General features: G+C 39.8%; 1 protein-coding gene across 1 annotated transcript; it reads left to right on the forward strand.

Moving 5' to 3' along the window:
- Positions 1–56: 56 nt before the first annotated feature.
- Positions 57–17,417, forward strand: SMIM38 (small integral membrane protein 38). Its single transcript, XM_075048258.1, has 5 exons — positions 57–3,916; positions 4,582–4,635; positions 5,133–5,254; positions 11,869–12,033; positions 17,189–17,417. Exon 1 carries the CDS (start codon positions 210–212, stop codon positions 339–341), a length of 132 nt encoding a protein of 43 aa, XP_074904359.1. The 5' UTR covers positions 57–209; the 3' UTR covers positions 342–3,916; positions 4,582–4,635; positions 5,133–5,254; positions 11,869–12,033; positions 17,189–17,417.

Here is a 17,417-nt window from a genome sequence, read left to right on the forward strand (position 1 = left end):
TATGAATAGCACATGGGGCCTCTTGACTAAATAGTACGTTACATGTCCCAAATCTGTCAGCTGGACTCTTCTCTCACATGCTAGTGAGATCACTTTGATTGGAATGTTACAGGAATTGCTGGGCTGGCCACGCAGAACTGAATACTGCATTATATAATTAGATCTCCCAGAGTATTTTTTTCGCATTACCTCATTATTCTAGCTTAAATATGGAATCAGTCCTTTTGATGATTTTACTGGTTGTAATTATATTAATACGATTCATTTTGTGGTCCTGTCTTAGTGCTTATATAGATTATAAACTGTCCCGAAGGTTTCCTGACACAAGAAAAGAGGACTAAGAAACTTCAAAAGGCTCGTTCAGATTTGAATTGACAATGGTGAGAACTGGATAAGGTAAATGGAGCTAGAGCAGGTTTTACCTTGGGATTTGATGAGAGAGAGAAATGACCTGTTGAGACTGCAACTGAGTGAAGATTCTTCAGAAAGCCTCATGCTGACAGAGGGGAAAAAAAGAAAACTGATTGAGTCAGATGACTTCCTATCAAACTCGGGCATGAATTTATTGTTGGGAACAGACTTGCGGACTTTTGCCAATTAAATGATCTGGACAAGCTGGAAGGAATTCTATTGCTGGTCAGTCCAAGTCTGCCAGTGGCCCAGTCTTGATACGTGAATGTGATGGCGTGCTGCCTGCTGGACTAACTGCTGGTCTGTAGGTTAAGATGTCAGCTGCACAGCCTGCCTGGATGCAACAACTGACAGCGCCTGGATGAAGCTGAAGATTCCTGGCCAAGCTCGGTGTCCATGTGCCATGCTGTGGACTTGCAGGAGTGGATTTTTACCTGATTTGTTACCAAATTCCTCATGGTTCTTCCTGGTCAGTTGGATCAGGAACTGGCTGAATGTTTTTAACTGACCGTAACCTGCTGAATATTCGCATTTCTTAGCACATTTCTTATTTCTTATATCTGAGTACCAGAATAAGCTGGAATAGTCTGTTCTGTGAAAAACAGATCTGTGCCGCAGAGATTGTCTGACAGACTCTAGCTGTGCTTCAGCAGCAACGAGGGGTGGGGGCACATGAGAGCACAGCATGCAGTGAGTTTTGACTCCAAAGCCCTGCAAGGTACCTTCGTTTCTAGCCTTTAATAAGGAGCTTACTAGGACACCAAAGGATTTGACTACTTGCTACTACACAATTCTTAGTGACGTTAGGATTTTTTGGTTAACTCGTCTTGCAAAATGAAAGAAGTTATTCGAAGTGAAGTGTCTGCTTTCAAATGGACATTATACTAAGTCAAACATCCAAAAATCTTACTGCCTATACAACTCAATTTAACATCTGCTTTTAAAAACTGAATTTTTCTACAGTAAAAGTAGGAAAATTGTATTGCCTTGCCTGGGAAATGCAGTGTCCTTGGCCCAGTCACCTTTTAAAAAAAGAAAAAAAGGGTCCTTTTTGCATTGATAACTTTCTGCGTTGTGTAAAAGTGAAGGTTGCCACTTTATAAACTGGCTTCTATATTTCTTGGTAGCTCACATGATGATATCAGAGTTCAGCCTAGGTAAAAACCTACAGCATTCCCATAAAGAGTTTCTGGCCCGTTCATGACTCTCACACTCCTACAGGCTTGTCTCTGTAGTAACTGTTAATCAGCCTTTATAACTTTGTCTTTTGAAGCCTCCTAAAATTCAGACATGAGAGCTGATATGTTTATGCTGTGGAACAGGGTAAATGTCAGGTCAATTGATTTCAGCCTCAGATTTTATTTGTGGTGGATGACCAATCTACAAAACAGCCTGCAATGCCTGAAGATGCACGTCATTGACTTGAAATCTACTCAGACGACAATAAATTAAATGTAGATGTAACTAACCCCCTTGTCCGTTTCTGTGGTTCTTAATTTTAATGATGATTCAATCCTTTTTTTTGTCTCCCAACACCAGCAGAACACAAAGGGAAAGTGAAATGTTGTCTACTTGATGTGCAGACATACCTCTAATAGCAAGTAATGGAAAAATAGGCACAGCGATCCAGTTTTCTTCTTTCAGTTAATCATCGCTACTCTTAGCTGTTGTATGCAAAACAAAGCTTGTAGATAAATTGATAGTGCCTTTAAGAAACAAGTCTTTTAATCCTTTATTGTATTTTCATATTGTATTTGACAGTGTCATATTCATATTAATTGTTTAAAAATGTGGATGTAATGAGAAATGGTACAGGTGAAGTTTGGGTTAATGCCTTTAACATTTGGTAATACATGGAACCGACACTGGTATGGAATTTACAGCTTTGATTCCTTTGTCCCTGCAGAGCAGCATCTTAAGTTTTCTATGTAAATCAGAGAACGTGCTTTTGTTATGGGCCATAATCTTACACAGGCCAAATTTTCGTTGCCTTCTGTGTGGCACAGTCTGTGGGGAATCATCAGAATGTTGTCATGCCTGAGATGTCATAAACCTTCCACTTACTGACTGTGGTGAAAAAGAGGGCTGGTACTGGGTGAATTTACTGATTGCTAGACTTAGTGAAAAGTAGGTATCTCCTGTAGACAACCCCTGTCACAAAACTTGTCACTGGCCAGTTATGGGGAATGGTCTGTCGGTAGGCTGATTCTGTTGATATTTGTCTATTTAAATAATTTGATTTGGACCTTTGGTGAGTTACGTGATTATAAGAATGGTCTAGCCAATGTTTGCCATAATATTGATCTGTATAACACACAGGTAAACTGGCTGGAACCCTAAGGAGTTTATTAGAACATGGAATTTTTGAGGCCCATTTAATTAATTTAATAAAAAAGTATATATTTTGACTAAAGAATTCATTGGGGTCTTGTTACGTACTGAACTCCGTATGCATTCAAAGTAATTTTAATAGCATCTTGGTTAATTTCTGTGGATTCATATTGTTTTTATCCTGTGCTGCAGGACCTTTTCAACATGGGAGGCTGTCCTGTTTATACTGTCATTAGAAAATTAGGGCTATCACAGTTTCAAGAGTGTGAAGTATAAAGGAAAGGAGGATCTTCCTCTTTATTCCCATAGGCATCTGCCCTTTCTCTTTTCATGGAGATAATAAAAATCTAGGCCCTTTAAGTGTCAGTCTGGTATGATGTGAAAGTGTCTACTAGTATTTCCTGGTGTGGTCCTATGGAGGGCTGTGCTGAGGTGCCCGAATTAAGAAAGAGAATGCTAGCTCTAGAGCTGAAAGAAATATGGCTCTAGTCTGTGGTAATGTGTTTTGACTAATCTTGACCCCAAAGCCGTGTCTCTGCTGGACTGTGCCATGGTGATAAATCAGCTGGGCTGGCCATGCTTTGGTTGGCGTTGCCCTCTAGTCATTACAGGTTGCACGGGTGAGCCGCTACACTGAGTAACCACATCCCTGGGGTACGCCCGGGTCCCACTTTCTCATGGCAAAGAATAGAGATGGTTTGCGGAGCGTTCCATGAAGGTCTGTAACAGCTGGAGGGGGCTTCTCTCAGCCCCCCAAAGAAGAAAGGCCAACTCATCTGGAGTGTGGGGAGCCTCTGATGCTGATAGGCAGCATCCTGTTATTCCCAAGAGTTGGTTTGTGGAGTCAGAATTCAAACTAGAATTGTTCTGTTGATTTGGAGGGAGCTCACCTGGAGCCGGCTTCTGACCCACCTTCCACCTGAAGCAGCTGCAATGAAGGTCAAAGTTATTTTTCACTGCAAATGCGTTTGGCCCTGCTGTGTGCTTTCTGATGTATCCTCAGAGAACTTTTCTGGCATCTGAAAGTTATTTAAGAAGATATTTATGCCCCACTGATTTTGTTTGCGTTCAAGGATGTAGTTGAAAATCAGCATGTGTTTAGTGGCAGCTTGAGCTGTGGACAGTGTGAATGCAGCTTGCAGTGTGGAGCCCCCTTTCAAGACATGAAACAAAGGTATGTGTAAAGAAATAGCAAAATAATAGCTATTACTGTGATGATATTAAAAACCTTATTAATGTAAAATTAATTATATTTTTTATATATAGATTAAAATCCACTACATATAAATATATTCTTTATGTATTTGTTAATTTATATCATAAACATGTTAAGCAGTGACCAAAATTACCATGTAATATATTGGGAAGAAAACCCATTTTTTTTCTTTGAGACATCAACCCGAAGAACGTCTAAGATGGGGTTAGGTTCTATTCGGATTTATTTTTGGAAAAACAAATTTTTGTGACTCTGCCAACAGACTTAACTACAGATTTTGTCTCACACTATGTTTGATACTGCAATACCATTGTAACCAACAACTAACGTTGACCTGTTGAGGCATTACTAAAAGCAGGTGTAATTACAGAAGCTTAAAAGCCACTTACAATGCAGTTAAAAAACCCTCTCTAATATTCCACTGTTACTCATAAAATTTTCCGTTGTGTGAAATGTTTTCTTGATACATTTTTTTGCTTATCTAGTAGTCTATATATATAAAAGACTTTTATATTTATACATATAACACAAAACCGTATGACGTAGGGATGCAGAGCTGTTCCAGTGATATTGTAACCGTATGTTTCTCATGTTTATAGGATTATGCTTTGTTTTGGTTTCAGCCAGTGATTTGAACGAAGTAGAAGAGTTGGTACCTAAGTGCTGTTTCCCATTTTGTGAGTACCTTAGGAAGGTTATCATGACTTCCATGTCTGCATTTCCTCCTCTGTAAGATCCCTGTTACAATGAAGTTCTGCCTTACAGGTGATATTAGGGTCAGTTTATAAATGTTGCCGAGAGTTTATGAACTTTGGCTATACACACTTGGCAGTAAGCGCATACAGATATGTGTGTGGACGTGTGTATAGGCATGTGTGTGCACATGTATTTTCATATAGGAATGTTAATATTTGAGTATCTTGTGATAACAGCCCTTCCCACTTCAAGCAACTCAAGCTTGTGTCATTTTGAAAGAAAAATTATGGCTTTAGCTGCTTAAGTAACTGAAGTTGCAATATGCCATTTACGTTGGTTTATGTTAGGACTGTGTTAATTTATGGTGACTGTTTTTCTGGTACCAATGGTACCAGTATAACCAAATTTGCTCCCAAACCAAATAGCCATTTTCAAGTTCCACAACTGATACTTTTTTTTTCTTTTTCTTTTTCCCCAGGGCTCAAAATCTTTCTGAGCTGTAAAAGCTCAATTGATTGTAAATATCCTGACATCTGTAAATGTCATTTCTGTCCGACATCCTGTAATGTGCAAAAAGTTGGCGTTATGGACTGCATTATGGTATGGAGAACTAATTACAGATAAGCTCATGGTCTGATGAGCACATAATTAAATTTATTGATTAAAATAATTTTACAATTTTATTTTCCAGTGCCATTACAATGGCATCCACTTAAACAATTACTGTCAAACCATATAAACCAAACTGCAGAAAGACTTCCTTAAAGGGATCTGGCGATGCAACAGGTGGTCTAATTACTTTAGGTAGGTCCATTACAGCAAACTTCAGAGTGGAGAAGCTGAAGACACAAGTAGGGCTACAATTATGTTGACTCTCGCAGAAGGAATCTGAACAGCTGGGGGCCCGATGGCTTGTCCGCCAACTGTTTACAATGAACTGCCACATCATAAACTGAGGCTCAGGGGAAATCTTGTAACCAGCACTGCTACCCGCATATTCATATTCCATGGCACAGCACTAGGGAACGGAAAAGTATTGTTAGGATCTCTCTATCAGGCTTTGTGTAGGCATCAAATTGTTGGACAATTAAATGGCAGAAGTCTTGTCTTGGTTATGTTAGCAGGAACCCAGGGTTACTCCATAAAATGCAGTTGGTTTATGCCTTATGATCACCAAAGTGAGTGACATTATAGGGTGGCCGTTTGACTCTCACTACAGGCAGGGCTAGTAACAGCATCTATTACTAAGGCTGCCAGGCACTTACAGTCCTAAAGGCCTATTTTCAGCTGTTCACAACTTTGTCAAAGTAGCTTTTCAAACTAAATTTTTCCATGTTGCATTGGGTGTCTGCCTCAGGCTGAATTCTCTTCAGAAAGTTTCAGCCAGAACAGTTTAACATCTTCCAAGAACAAGACTAGAAGAAAATACATTGTTTTACCCATGCTAAAAAAAATATTGGCAATGTTTTTCTCTGAAAAGATGTAGTTGTCCCATTCTGGGAGATTATTTCCACCACCCCCACCCCCAATCAGGGGTACGTAACTCTTGTTCACATGAAGGAAATTACGTAACTCCCTGGTCCAAATTCAAGGGGGACAAGACCAGGTCTGATGTGGGATAACGAGGATAAGGAAATTGGCAGGAAAAAAAAAAAACTATAAGGAGGTTTTAGGTAGAGAGGGGAAGTGGGCCATGCCTAGCTGATGAAAGGCAAACTGGGCTGCACCTCGTAGGAAGACTGGCACTGTGAGTGAGCGACAGAGATAACGAGGGTGGACAGGAGCCGCTGGGTTGGTGGTGAGAATCAAGGACTGTTGCGGCAGAGGGACTGGGGCAGAGAAGTAATGGGATACTAGGAAGGAATTGAGGGAGGCTGTGTGTACAGATCTGATAAGGAATAGCAGTATAGCAGGGAGAGCTGGAGAGAAGCGGGGAATGAAGCTGAAACGAGAATAGCCAGTGAGGATGTGGACACTGTGGCTGGATATAGGGGCTGAAAGCAAAACCCACATAGAAGTGGGTAAGTGGTTGACTGAACACCAGACTGAGGTAGGAGACAGACTGGATGAAATTAGGATAGTTTGGGCTAGCAGACAGGACAAAAGTGAATTCTGAAATACATGATAAGGCTGAAATTGGGAGGCTAAGACTTACTGAGCAAAGTGATTTGACCTGGAACAAGAAGTCCAGGATACTGTCAAAGGAATAAGAGCTGGATGAAATGTCTGCTGGATCACTGTCCCTTTAAAATATCAATATAAATCCTAGGACTCAAGCTTCATTGTTTTTTGGCTATCAGCAAATTTCTGTGAAACTTAGTGTCAAAAATTCCTCCCTCCCATCTACCACTCATCCTCCAGCATAAAGTACTCTGGGTCTGTATACTCCAGTTTGGTTGGTGAAACACAGAAGTGTCAGTGTAGTATTGTATGCTGAGCATCTACAGGGCCGTATTAATAGGATGTAACAAAGTTGAGCACTGCGATTAAGACAGTGATAGAATTAAGGCTTTATGTGCAATTTTTGTTCTGCTCCCTAAGTATTATGATACAGTCTTAAACCACGCTTTTCCACAGGTTCCTTTGCTCACTTATGGCACAGGATGAAATACTCTGGGATTGAAGCTTGCTGGAACAATGCTCTGAATATTCTAGAAATGGAAAGATGGAGTATGAAAGACCAGAGCTTTAGGAAGACTAAAGTGTTGAGTGCACTGATGAGGAAATTAATTCTGGCTTTGCCTGTCATTGACTTCTAAGTGAAAACACTTAGAGATATGTTTTCTCTGGTGTTTGGCCGCTTACCTGGAGATCCTGGGTCTAATTTGCTTAAGTGTCAAGCACTAGAAGCTGCAGATTGTCAGTTTAATGCAAAAACTAGTACTAGTTTAACAAATAAACTGGTACACTGAGAATCTGAAGTGAGATATCTAAAATAAGTAGATGAAAAAAGAGTAATTCTTCTGTACTTTGGTTTCTTATTGCAAAATGAGGTAATGTGGATATAACAAAAATGTTAATCAACATCTGCAAAACATATGAACATTAAAGGACATTCAGGAGGAAACTAATTATTCTTGCGCAGGGGACTAAGCACTGATAATGAAGAGAACATGGGAACTCATTAAGCAAGCACTGTCCATCCTGTCCACTGAATGTGGCAGGAATACCTTGGTAAAATAATCTACTTGGCAAATGAGTATAACAAAATAGGGGGAAAATAACTTTTTCTCCCCACGTGTAATAGAAGAAATCAATAGTTGCTTCACTCTAAGCTGCTAGTGGGCTCTTAACATGTCTACTGGATTAGGCTGCTCAAATGAGATGAGTGGCCAGATAGGTCTAGATGTGGAACTTCCAGCACTGAGATGCAAGTGCTTTGCGTATATGCAGAAGAAAAAAAAAAAAGGACATTTCTGTAGAATAGAGACATGCATATCATTTAGGTACACACGGGAGATTTTTAGGTTTGCATGTTGGCCTTAGATCCCTAGACTGGATATCAGTGCTACATGTCGAAATCCTTTTTCTGTAAAGGCGCAGGTGAGTTTGGAGCCTGGGTCCTGTTTTTAAAGGAATGCTTGAACTTAGGATTGGCCTATGTGACTTAAGAGGCTGTTTTCCTGACTGCCTCCCCTTTGAGAACTGGCAGCCTTAAAACTCTTCTTCTGAGTTACTGATTGATACTTATGAGGCGGATAGTTTTTCTTTTGTTCTTTCAAGAATAAATTTTTCTTTGCCACTAGGTTATAAAAAAACCCAAATAATTACTACTGTATTCTGGGAATTATAAGCAAATAATAAAATCTAGAAATAGATATTTCTCCTCCCTCGTCTTTGTATTAAGACAAATTCATGGAAGAAGGATTCATCAAGGGCTATTAAATGCAGGAAATCCTTGTGCTACAGCATGTCGAAAGCTGAAGAGAATATTATGAACTATCACTATATGCTTGCCCTGTTCTTAGTTTCTTCTTAGACATCCACTGTCGATCGTGATGGGAAACAGTGCAGAGTTAGCTGATTCTGCAGGGTTCTTCTCTCCTGGTCCAGGACACACTCTCTTTGCATCTAAAAAATACGAATATGTTCATTATATTATTAAGAATTGGTCAATGGGACAAATGCTTTCAGAGGGTTAGAAGAACTGGCTTCTACTGCCTGTGTCCTCAACAAAGCAGTGTCCTGCTGAAAGGATGAAAAGATGACAGTGAGAATTCTGAGCTACCTGAAGACATGCGACTTTAATTTAACACTTTCTGTACCAATCCCAGAGCAGGTACTTGCAGTAGCATACCTCTGTGGCTCTGGTAGTTGATGAGATATCTGATTTTATGCCTGCGCTCACTGGCTCGCTCTTTAGACATGCTTTCTTTGGCATGCATCTCAGACCGAATATAGCGACTTCCAGATTTCTAGTCCCTGCAAAATGTCTCCCACCACACCTACATTTAAAAGGGCGCAGGATCCAGTTAGCTAATTTGTTCCTAGGCAGTTAAACTACTTTACATGAGCTCCAGACCACGGAGTAGATTTAACATACTATTTTAAGAATATGTGAAGAGTGTCGTGTAGGGGGACGTATCTGTATCTGCCTTAGAGCGATAATCGAATTGGAGGTCGTCCTTTGTGTAACCCTGTTAACGTTTTAGACTATTCTGGGAAACCCTGTGGCCCGAGTACTATGGAATGTAGTTAGGAAAAACAGTGTTTTCTCAAATATTTCAGATGTGGAATATTTATTTTGTAGCCAGAGAAACTTGTTTTGTTGCCAAGCAACTGACCATGAGTAGGATCTGCTGCCAACTGTACTTGAAAAAAAGCAAAAAAAACCTACTTACCTCTCTTCGGGCTGCATGTGAGCATTTGCAATGCAGTGAAGAGAAATCTTAAAATAAAATCTGTGTGACAGGATTTATTGTTAGTAGCCTCAGGTTGGTTAGGTCTTTTCCCTCCACCTTCCCCTGAGTCATATAACATTGACAGAAGAAGCCACTAGTGAAAATATTGGTGCAGGAAATCCAGTCACTTTCAAACACCTTCCACTTTGAAGTTTGCTTCATCAGAGCCCCAGGTAATGGAGTTTGATCATTTGCTCTTTGCCAGGCTTCTGGTCCAAAAGCAGGCAAGGACCTTAGATACAACTTGGAATTCTGTTCAGATTATTTTATTGACTTGATACATTAGCTTGAGCAGGCATCCAGATGTTGAAATATTGTTTGTTTTAGAATTTGGGTACATAAGCTGGTTTTCAGAGGAGCTAAAGATGCTCAGCTTGCACTCAATGAATGAAGGTTAAAATGGGACATAAATTGCTTTGAAGGAAGCTTATAGCAATGTCGTTGTATCTGTTTCAGCACAAGCAAATCACTCCCTACTGCATGAATCTATTGAATGAAAAGTAGTTAGTTGGGGAGCTGCCTGTTGGTAAACAAACCTGCCCATTTCACTGGACTTAGCTTGAGTAAACAGTCCTTCTGGATTAACCTTGATGTTACTGAGATTCATTCCTTGCAGTGGGTATGCCTGTAACGAATGCTTCTACCTCTACTTCTGGACTGGAGCATTTATCAGCCATAATAATGGGGAAGAGAGTTCATTAACTGCTCTTTTAAAATATACATGGCCTGTTTGGCCACAAGTGGGCACAATTGAAAATGCTACCCACCGCGATAAACAGGAGAAGGGGAATATTAATGTTGCTTGATGTAAGAATTGGGCTTGTAGCTAAGTCTTATGGAGAAGTCGGTCGAGAAACTATAAAAAGATGCAAGACAGCTGTGAAATTTGAGGGTTTAGGAGCAGTCTCAGTAATATTTCGGAACTTTTCATGGGATATTTAAGTACTGTTTCTCATAGCATGAATCTTTTGGGGTTTCTCAAAGACGTCCAGGAAGCACCTGTTTCTCCATGTTTCCAGCGCGTATTAGTTTATCTGTTCTTTGTTGCGTGTATAGTGCAGTTCCATGCTTCACTGCCTACTTTGGAGAAGTTGCTTGGGTTTTTCCCAGGAGAGGTCAGATGTCAAATTCTTTATGTTTTCAAGCACAAAAGGAGCTTGCCCATGATGCTGCTGTTCAGATCCCTAAAGCTTCCTCTCCAACCTTGGCGGCTCTTTCCATTTTGTCCTCCTACTTCAGAATAATGCCTGTCGGTTGACCTCATTTAGCAGTCCAGGCTCCACATGGTGGCATCACCTGTTCTGCAGCTTGATCTTCAACCGCTGGTGGAGATTGTGTGCGCACATGTTAGTTTGGTTAGCTTCTGTGACCACAGATGATTTTAAAATTATAACGTTCTGTGAGGCATTTTCGTGGCGCTCGTGAATTAATTGGAAAGTTCAAGTAGTGGATTACTTCAAAAATGCTAGTTCAGATTTATTCCAGTTACGTAAGAATGATTATTCTTCACTAAGACAGGAAAAGATTTACTGAACATGAACGTAAAGATGCTTAGCACATTTCTGATGTGTTTGGGGGAATTAATCTCCCCCAAATTCTACTCATTATGTTTTTCTCTAGCTGAGAGCATGTGTAACTTCTGTGCCGATGAGTTTGAGCTTTTTATTAACATACTTTCATTTGGGAAAAGCTTTGAGGTTTCAGGCTGGATTCCAAAAGTGTAGAGTTATTCAAAGTGTAGTTCTCCACCATAAAACCAGCTAAATTTAATTTTGGTGCAAAATAGTGCATGAGTATCAGTGATAAATTCAGTTTCTGTCCTGTAAGTGTTACTGTAATATTATCAATAAGAAAATAAGTTCAGCAGTACATAATGACTCTGAAATGTATAATCTTTTGTTATAATTATATGTACAAATACATAGTTACTATTTACAGTCTGTGGCGTAGGTTGGACAGCCTGTGATAATATTTCTTTCCCATACTTTAAAAAATTTTCAAAGACGAGCATTGGGAGCTGTGAGATCTCTCCTAAATACAACGATGATAATTTATGTGCCAGTAATACCTATGTTATTCATGATTGGTGATCCTCTATGTTGAGCCATGCATAGGTATATGCATGTGCAAAAAGAAAAAATATGGATTTGATACTATTTTGGTTGTAGTAGCTCACGCTGTGAAAACATTAGATACTGTTGTACGAACTGCTTTGATACTGAAGTTTATAGCCTCCAAAGAGTACTACAATGGAGTCAGTGTTTCTCTGCTCTTTGCTAATGAATTGTATGAATTTCATACTATCTGATCCAGTGGCCTGTAACAGAACTCATCTGAGTAGTTACCAAGAGAGAAGAGGGAGAGAATAGAGAAATGCCTTCCTTTCCTTCCAGCTTTGTCATTCTGTGGCAGCACAGCTGAGGATCAGCAGCTCTGCATGCAGGAAACAAGTTGTGTCCACGCAAATCAAACCGGGAGGTAAGTGACTGCGAGAGCTGCGTTGCATTTTGGAAGGACGCGTGAAAATATGAGTTATTGTGTCTCTGGATGCCAGAGGCTTTCAAAAAGGAAGATACTAATCTCTCAAATTCAAAAGGTGGAAAAGTTTTGATAAAAAATTTTGTTTGGAAGGATTTCTTTGATTCCAACCTGAAATGTGAGCTCAAAATAAGAGAGCCGAGCTGTGCCTCAGGGCTCTGGAGTGGTTAATGCCCTCCTTCATGTAGCCACCTAGATCTGGCAGACCAAGTTCAGATGTCTAGTCCATCTTGCTAAAATGAGACACTGACACACTACCCCATGCGAGTCTTGTGAATTTTTAGCTATGCTAAACTCTATCGCTGTCTCCAGATCAAAACTGGAAAGATGTTTTTATGTGGAGTAAAAGGATGATTTTTTCTTTCTTTCTTTCTTTTAAATATTAACCTTTCTGCAGCAGAACTGGGGCACTGGTTCCTTCCAAGTTCTCCCTTAGCCCACTACTGGGAAGTGTATCTCCAGGAGATACCTCACAAACTGGGATTAATGCCACAGTCTAGTGTTGTGTGTGGAAAGAGAGGAACCTCCCTTGAATATATTTGTTTCCTTGTCTTCAGATTACACTGATGTCATTTAGAGGAAAGCTGGAAATCTTGTCCGTTCTTATGCAACTAATAGCTCATTGCATTCTTTATGTGAGCTAAATCACTGAAAAAGTTGAACTTCTGAATTGTCAGTTACTGCCTGATATTAACTCCCATCAGTGGAAATCATAATATACCACAGGCTGTATTTTAGGCAGTTATGTGTACTGGAGATGAATAACGTCTCACAACAGTGTTGTGTTGCTGATGGTAGTGGAATTTATCTCTGATCCAGGACAGGAAGTATACCTAGGAGGGACAAGATATTCCTTCTTTTTATTCAATTTTTTTTTTTTTTTTGTAGTACGGGGGATATAATTTTCCAGCTTAAATCAAATGCTGACATACCTATGGTTTGTACTAAATACCAGAATTTTGGGTTAACCATTTAGCATCTTGACCTCAAGAGTATGGGCATGTGAAGTATTGTACTTGATATCTAATAATTAATGAACCTGTGTGCTCCGTCTGCATGCAAGTTAAACTTAAATGAACGCTAAAGAACATGACAATTTTTTAAATGATGCTCACGGCGTTTCAGTCTATTTCCTGCAGACAATTTTCTACCACCAAAAGCAGCAGAAATCTTAAAAATAATATGCAGATTGTGGCTGCCTAAAGATCCAGCCTGGAAATAGTGTTCAGCCATCTTGAAATCTTTCCTGTTTGTGTCACATAGTTGTGTGATGAGGGAACAGAGGCAATCCTATCTGATTTTGCTGTCCAGTCATAAACAAGAATAACAGCTGATGAAAGTATGATCCAGCTCAGTGTTTTGGAGAAATATGGTTGTGCATATTTTTAAACAGATAATTTTGAATAACAGGCACGACAGGATTTGTAAAACAGGGAAGTACGTATTCCCTCTTTTGATCACAACAGCTATTGAAAACATTACCAGCTGAAGCTTGCTTTCCCAGCTCTAATATGGGCACGACATAGCGGCTGTGGTATATTATGTATTAGTTTGTTTGAAAATCCTTTGTATTTTGCGCTCTTACTACGTGCTGTGGCTGCTCGGAAGGTCGTTATTAGTCGTCCTGGCCCTGGTTCTTGGCTATGCTGTAGTTAGTTTGCACTGGTCTACTGGATCTATACCATGAAAGACAGTCTATAAGCAAGGTAATCCTTTCCCGTCACTCTGTTGCCGTAACAATTCCTGTGCTACATAGGGTGCGAAGCTAAAAGCAAGGGAGTACGATCAAACCATCCCAACAATGCCTGAAAACTGCACTAGCTCGAAGTCACTGACAGCTGATGGAAAGCAGAACAGCTCCGAAGATGCTCCACTTTACGCTAGGGTTTGACCTGGAGGATAGCCAGTCTCATGGTCTGGGGAGCTCTGGTCGTGTGTACCTGCCTTGGCTCTGCTCTGGGCTCTTTTTGTGCAGTTTGAATGCTGCCGAGAGCCTGGCTCCGTGAGTGTATGCTGGCTGCGGTGAGACTCTCGTCTTCTGAGTGCTTGTACGTGTTGCATGCACATTGCTTGTGGCTGGAGCTGCAATGAATATATGTATAAGCTAGAGCTGGCAAGCACGCAGCTGGTAAATAGAAGAAATAGAAGTGAGTCAAGTAGTAGAAATGTGCTTTCACGCTTCTCATGGTTTGCAGGTATTATTAACCACATTTTACTGTAAAATTTACTGGTGCACCTAATGCAAAAGCAATATTAAATCATGTATCTGCTGAAACGCTGCTTCTGTTTTTTCCAGGATTGGAAAGTACTGAACTATTTTTATTTTCCATAAAAGATAGTGTTGAAGGGTAGTGATAGTTCATTGCCAGAGATTTTTAGTTACTTGTTTTGTCCCATTCTTACTTTTTCTGCCTGTCTTCTACTGAGCTGAAAAAAAATGGGCTACGCAACCTTAACAGTCACCTGTGGAATAGTTAGAGCAAAGTGTAATATTCAGAGGCTCCGCTTTCCCAAGGCTTCCTGAAGGAGTCTCTGTTTATCATTCAGCCTGCAGTGCCTGTATTGGGTTACACTAGGAATGTGGAAAGCTATATGGGAAAATCTGTCAGGCTGTGAAAAGATCTCAGGCTTTGAAATTTTATGGACCACGCTTGCTAATGCACATTCCATATTTCAGGGTGTCTGGCTACCTTCGCTCCTTGTAAGGATGTGACGTACTTTGTAGAATATACGTGCATGTTTTGTTACAAGTGTTACTGAACTGATAAACAAGACCATAGACCTAGGGAAGCCACAGAGAGGAAATCCCATTAGGAGATAAATTATAGTGACACCTACTAGTGTTGGTACAGTTAAGGGTCAGTCCCCATTTACAAAACATGATCTCTAATATGGTGAGGAGCACTGATGTAACTCCTTTTCCGCACCAGCATTCCAGTAAAATCCCAGTTTAGGAGTGAGGCCCATGTTTTTCCTATATACAAATAATTATGAGAGACTCATCTACAGGTTAGATATTCAGCCTTTATAAATCAAGTTTGTACTCACAAGAGTCTTTCAGATATTTCAGCGGGACCTAAATTTGCAAGTCACTAAGTGCAGTTAGTAGGACTTTGATCAGATGTGTTGAGTTGTGCATGTATTAACTACAGCGTATATTACATGTGTTTTGTAAAATAAATAAAAAAACCCATTAGCTCATGAAATTAGCCTTTGCATGTACAGGATGCTGTATAAACAATTTCAAGAGTCTGAAACTGTGGACTGTATTGAAGAGACTTTTTTCCTTATTTTAACTTCAGTTTGTCTTGTAGGTTTACATACGTGCCCTGGTAAGATAATTAAAAATAAAACAAAACAACCCAAAACTTAGGAAATGGAAGGAGCTTCCCAATTAAAAAGCTGCAACAAAATGTAATGATTAAAACATTTTCCTCTTTTTCCCTCTCTGTTGAATGTACCCACCGACTTTCCTGACTACCTGTTAAAAAGTTGGGATATTAACAGCAAATCTACTGGTGGGCAGTTAAGATTGGATTATCTGTACATATGTGCTTATAGAAAGTGAGGCATAAATTGCAAAACTTCAGGAGTTTGTCTACACGGTCATGTCCGTTAGTGTTTCTATAAAGCAGAAGACTCCAGGTTTATGAATGTGCCATAGAGTCAAAGTCAGTCCCCAGGTAGGCGTATCCAAAGCCATTTTAGGATTTTATACATCAAAACGAAGATGGCAAACTTTGCTCGGAAGGCAGTAGACACCCCATTCAGATATAATTGATGTCCTGTGCATTTAGGGAGAGACTCTACTTAATAAGCATTCCTCTGCAGATACACAAAAACTTAGTTTGTTGGATGAAATTCTGGGGCCTGGTTTATGCAAATCGGACCATATTATTGTAATATAACTGTACAATAATTCAATAAATTTCTTGAGTAACTCGGTCTTCTTTGTTCAGTAGCTCCCTATTTTAAACAACAGTAGTTGTTTAGAAGTTACTAGGGTTTTGTTTACCAGAAAAAAAGAAATGCTGGTCTCTGGCAGCCGCTGCTCCCTTGAGAAGACCACCCTTAAGAAGACATGGCCTGGAATAAACTTCAGGCCCTAATGAGGGACCATGGATTTCACCCATGATGCCTGTCTATAGCACCTGGATAGTTATTGGCCAGACTGAATCCCTAGCAACACCTCAGCTTATGCGTATAGGTTCATGGATTCATTAAGGGTGATGGATTATGGACACCTTTCCCTAACGTTTGTGTTGTTTTGTTGGGCTTATATCCAGACCTTAGTGTTATTCAAACCTCATACTTTGTTTAAAATATGAAGCAAATGCATTGTGAAACTGATATATTTCCAAACAATTTTGTCATCGCGCAATTAAAATATCATGTGCTATAAACATCTCTAAGATGCTATGGATGGGAAAGTTGCCAGTTTCACAAGTCACATTGCTTTCAAAAGTACAATGAATGTACAGTACTCCGAATGGTCTGGAAAGAAAAATCATTTTCCAGCTCTTAAAATCTTTTTTTAGCTTTTTGCAGTGCTCTGAAGTCAAATTATGATGATTTTAAAGGCAGAACTGTTAAGTGCCAATGATTTGTCAGTACTGGCACACTTAAATTCCTAAGAACATGGTTGGGCCCATGCTTAATATCTTAATTGTGCGTATGAAATGCTTTTAAAGTAAAGCTAGCCAGAAAGTGTGTGCTTCTTGTATTAAAAAAAAAAAGAAAGATCGCTTTATTATATTGGAAAAAGCTTCAAATAACTTACACTTTTTTATTCCAGTGTTGCTGTTTCTGGCTAAGAATATGACTGTGCAGACTAGGAATTTAAAGAGGGGTCTATAAGGTTTGACTCTGACATGATTAGACACCAGATTATTTTCCTTGACTTTGAAAACTACATTTCTCATGGGCTTGATCAAATCGATTTCAATTTATAGAAAGTGAAAAAGCATCTCTTGAAGTAATTTGTTAGCTTTAACAGAAAGTGGTGTGAACCTGATGCCTTAGAAATGTAGTTAGAGGTCTGAATGTAATGTGATTAACTTCAGGCTTTTTGATTTATTATTGGTCTGTGTCTCAGTTTACTGAATTGCAGGATGAAGACAGGGGTGTTGTGCCTGCCAGAAGGTTTGCAGTTTGGTATCTCGTCTCTTGTGAGCATTCAGAGTGGCAAGATAGCGTGTGGGAGAGCCAGGTACTGTTCCCTGCACTGCCGGTGCCTTCTGGGATGCTTTCAGAGGAATCGTTCAACAAGGTGCACTCGGTGAACGATCATAAGCTAACTAAAATAAATGTTGTGTATTCCCTGG

The sequence above is a fragment of the Buteo buteo genome, chromosome 16, assembly GCF_964188355.1.
Source record: "Buteo buteo chromosome 16, bButBut1.hap1.1, whole genome shotgun sequence".
NCBI classification, from domain to species: Eukaryota; Metazoa; Chordata; class Aves; order Accipitriformes; family Accipitridae; genus Buteo; species Buteo buteo.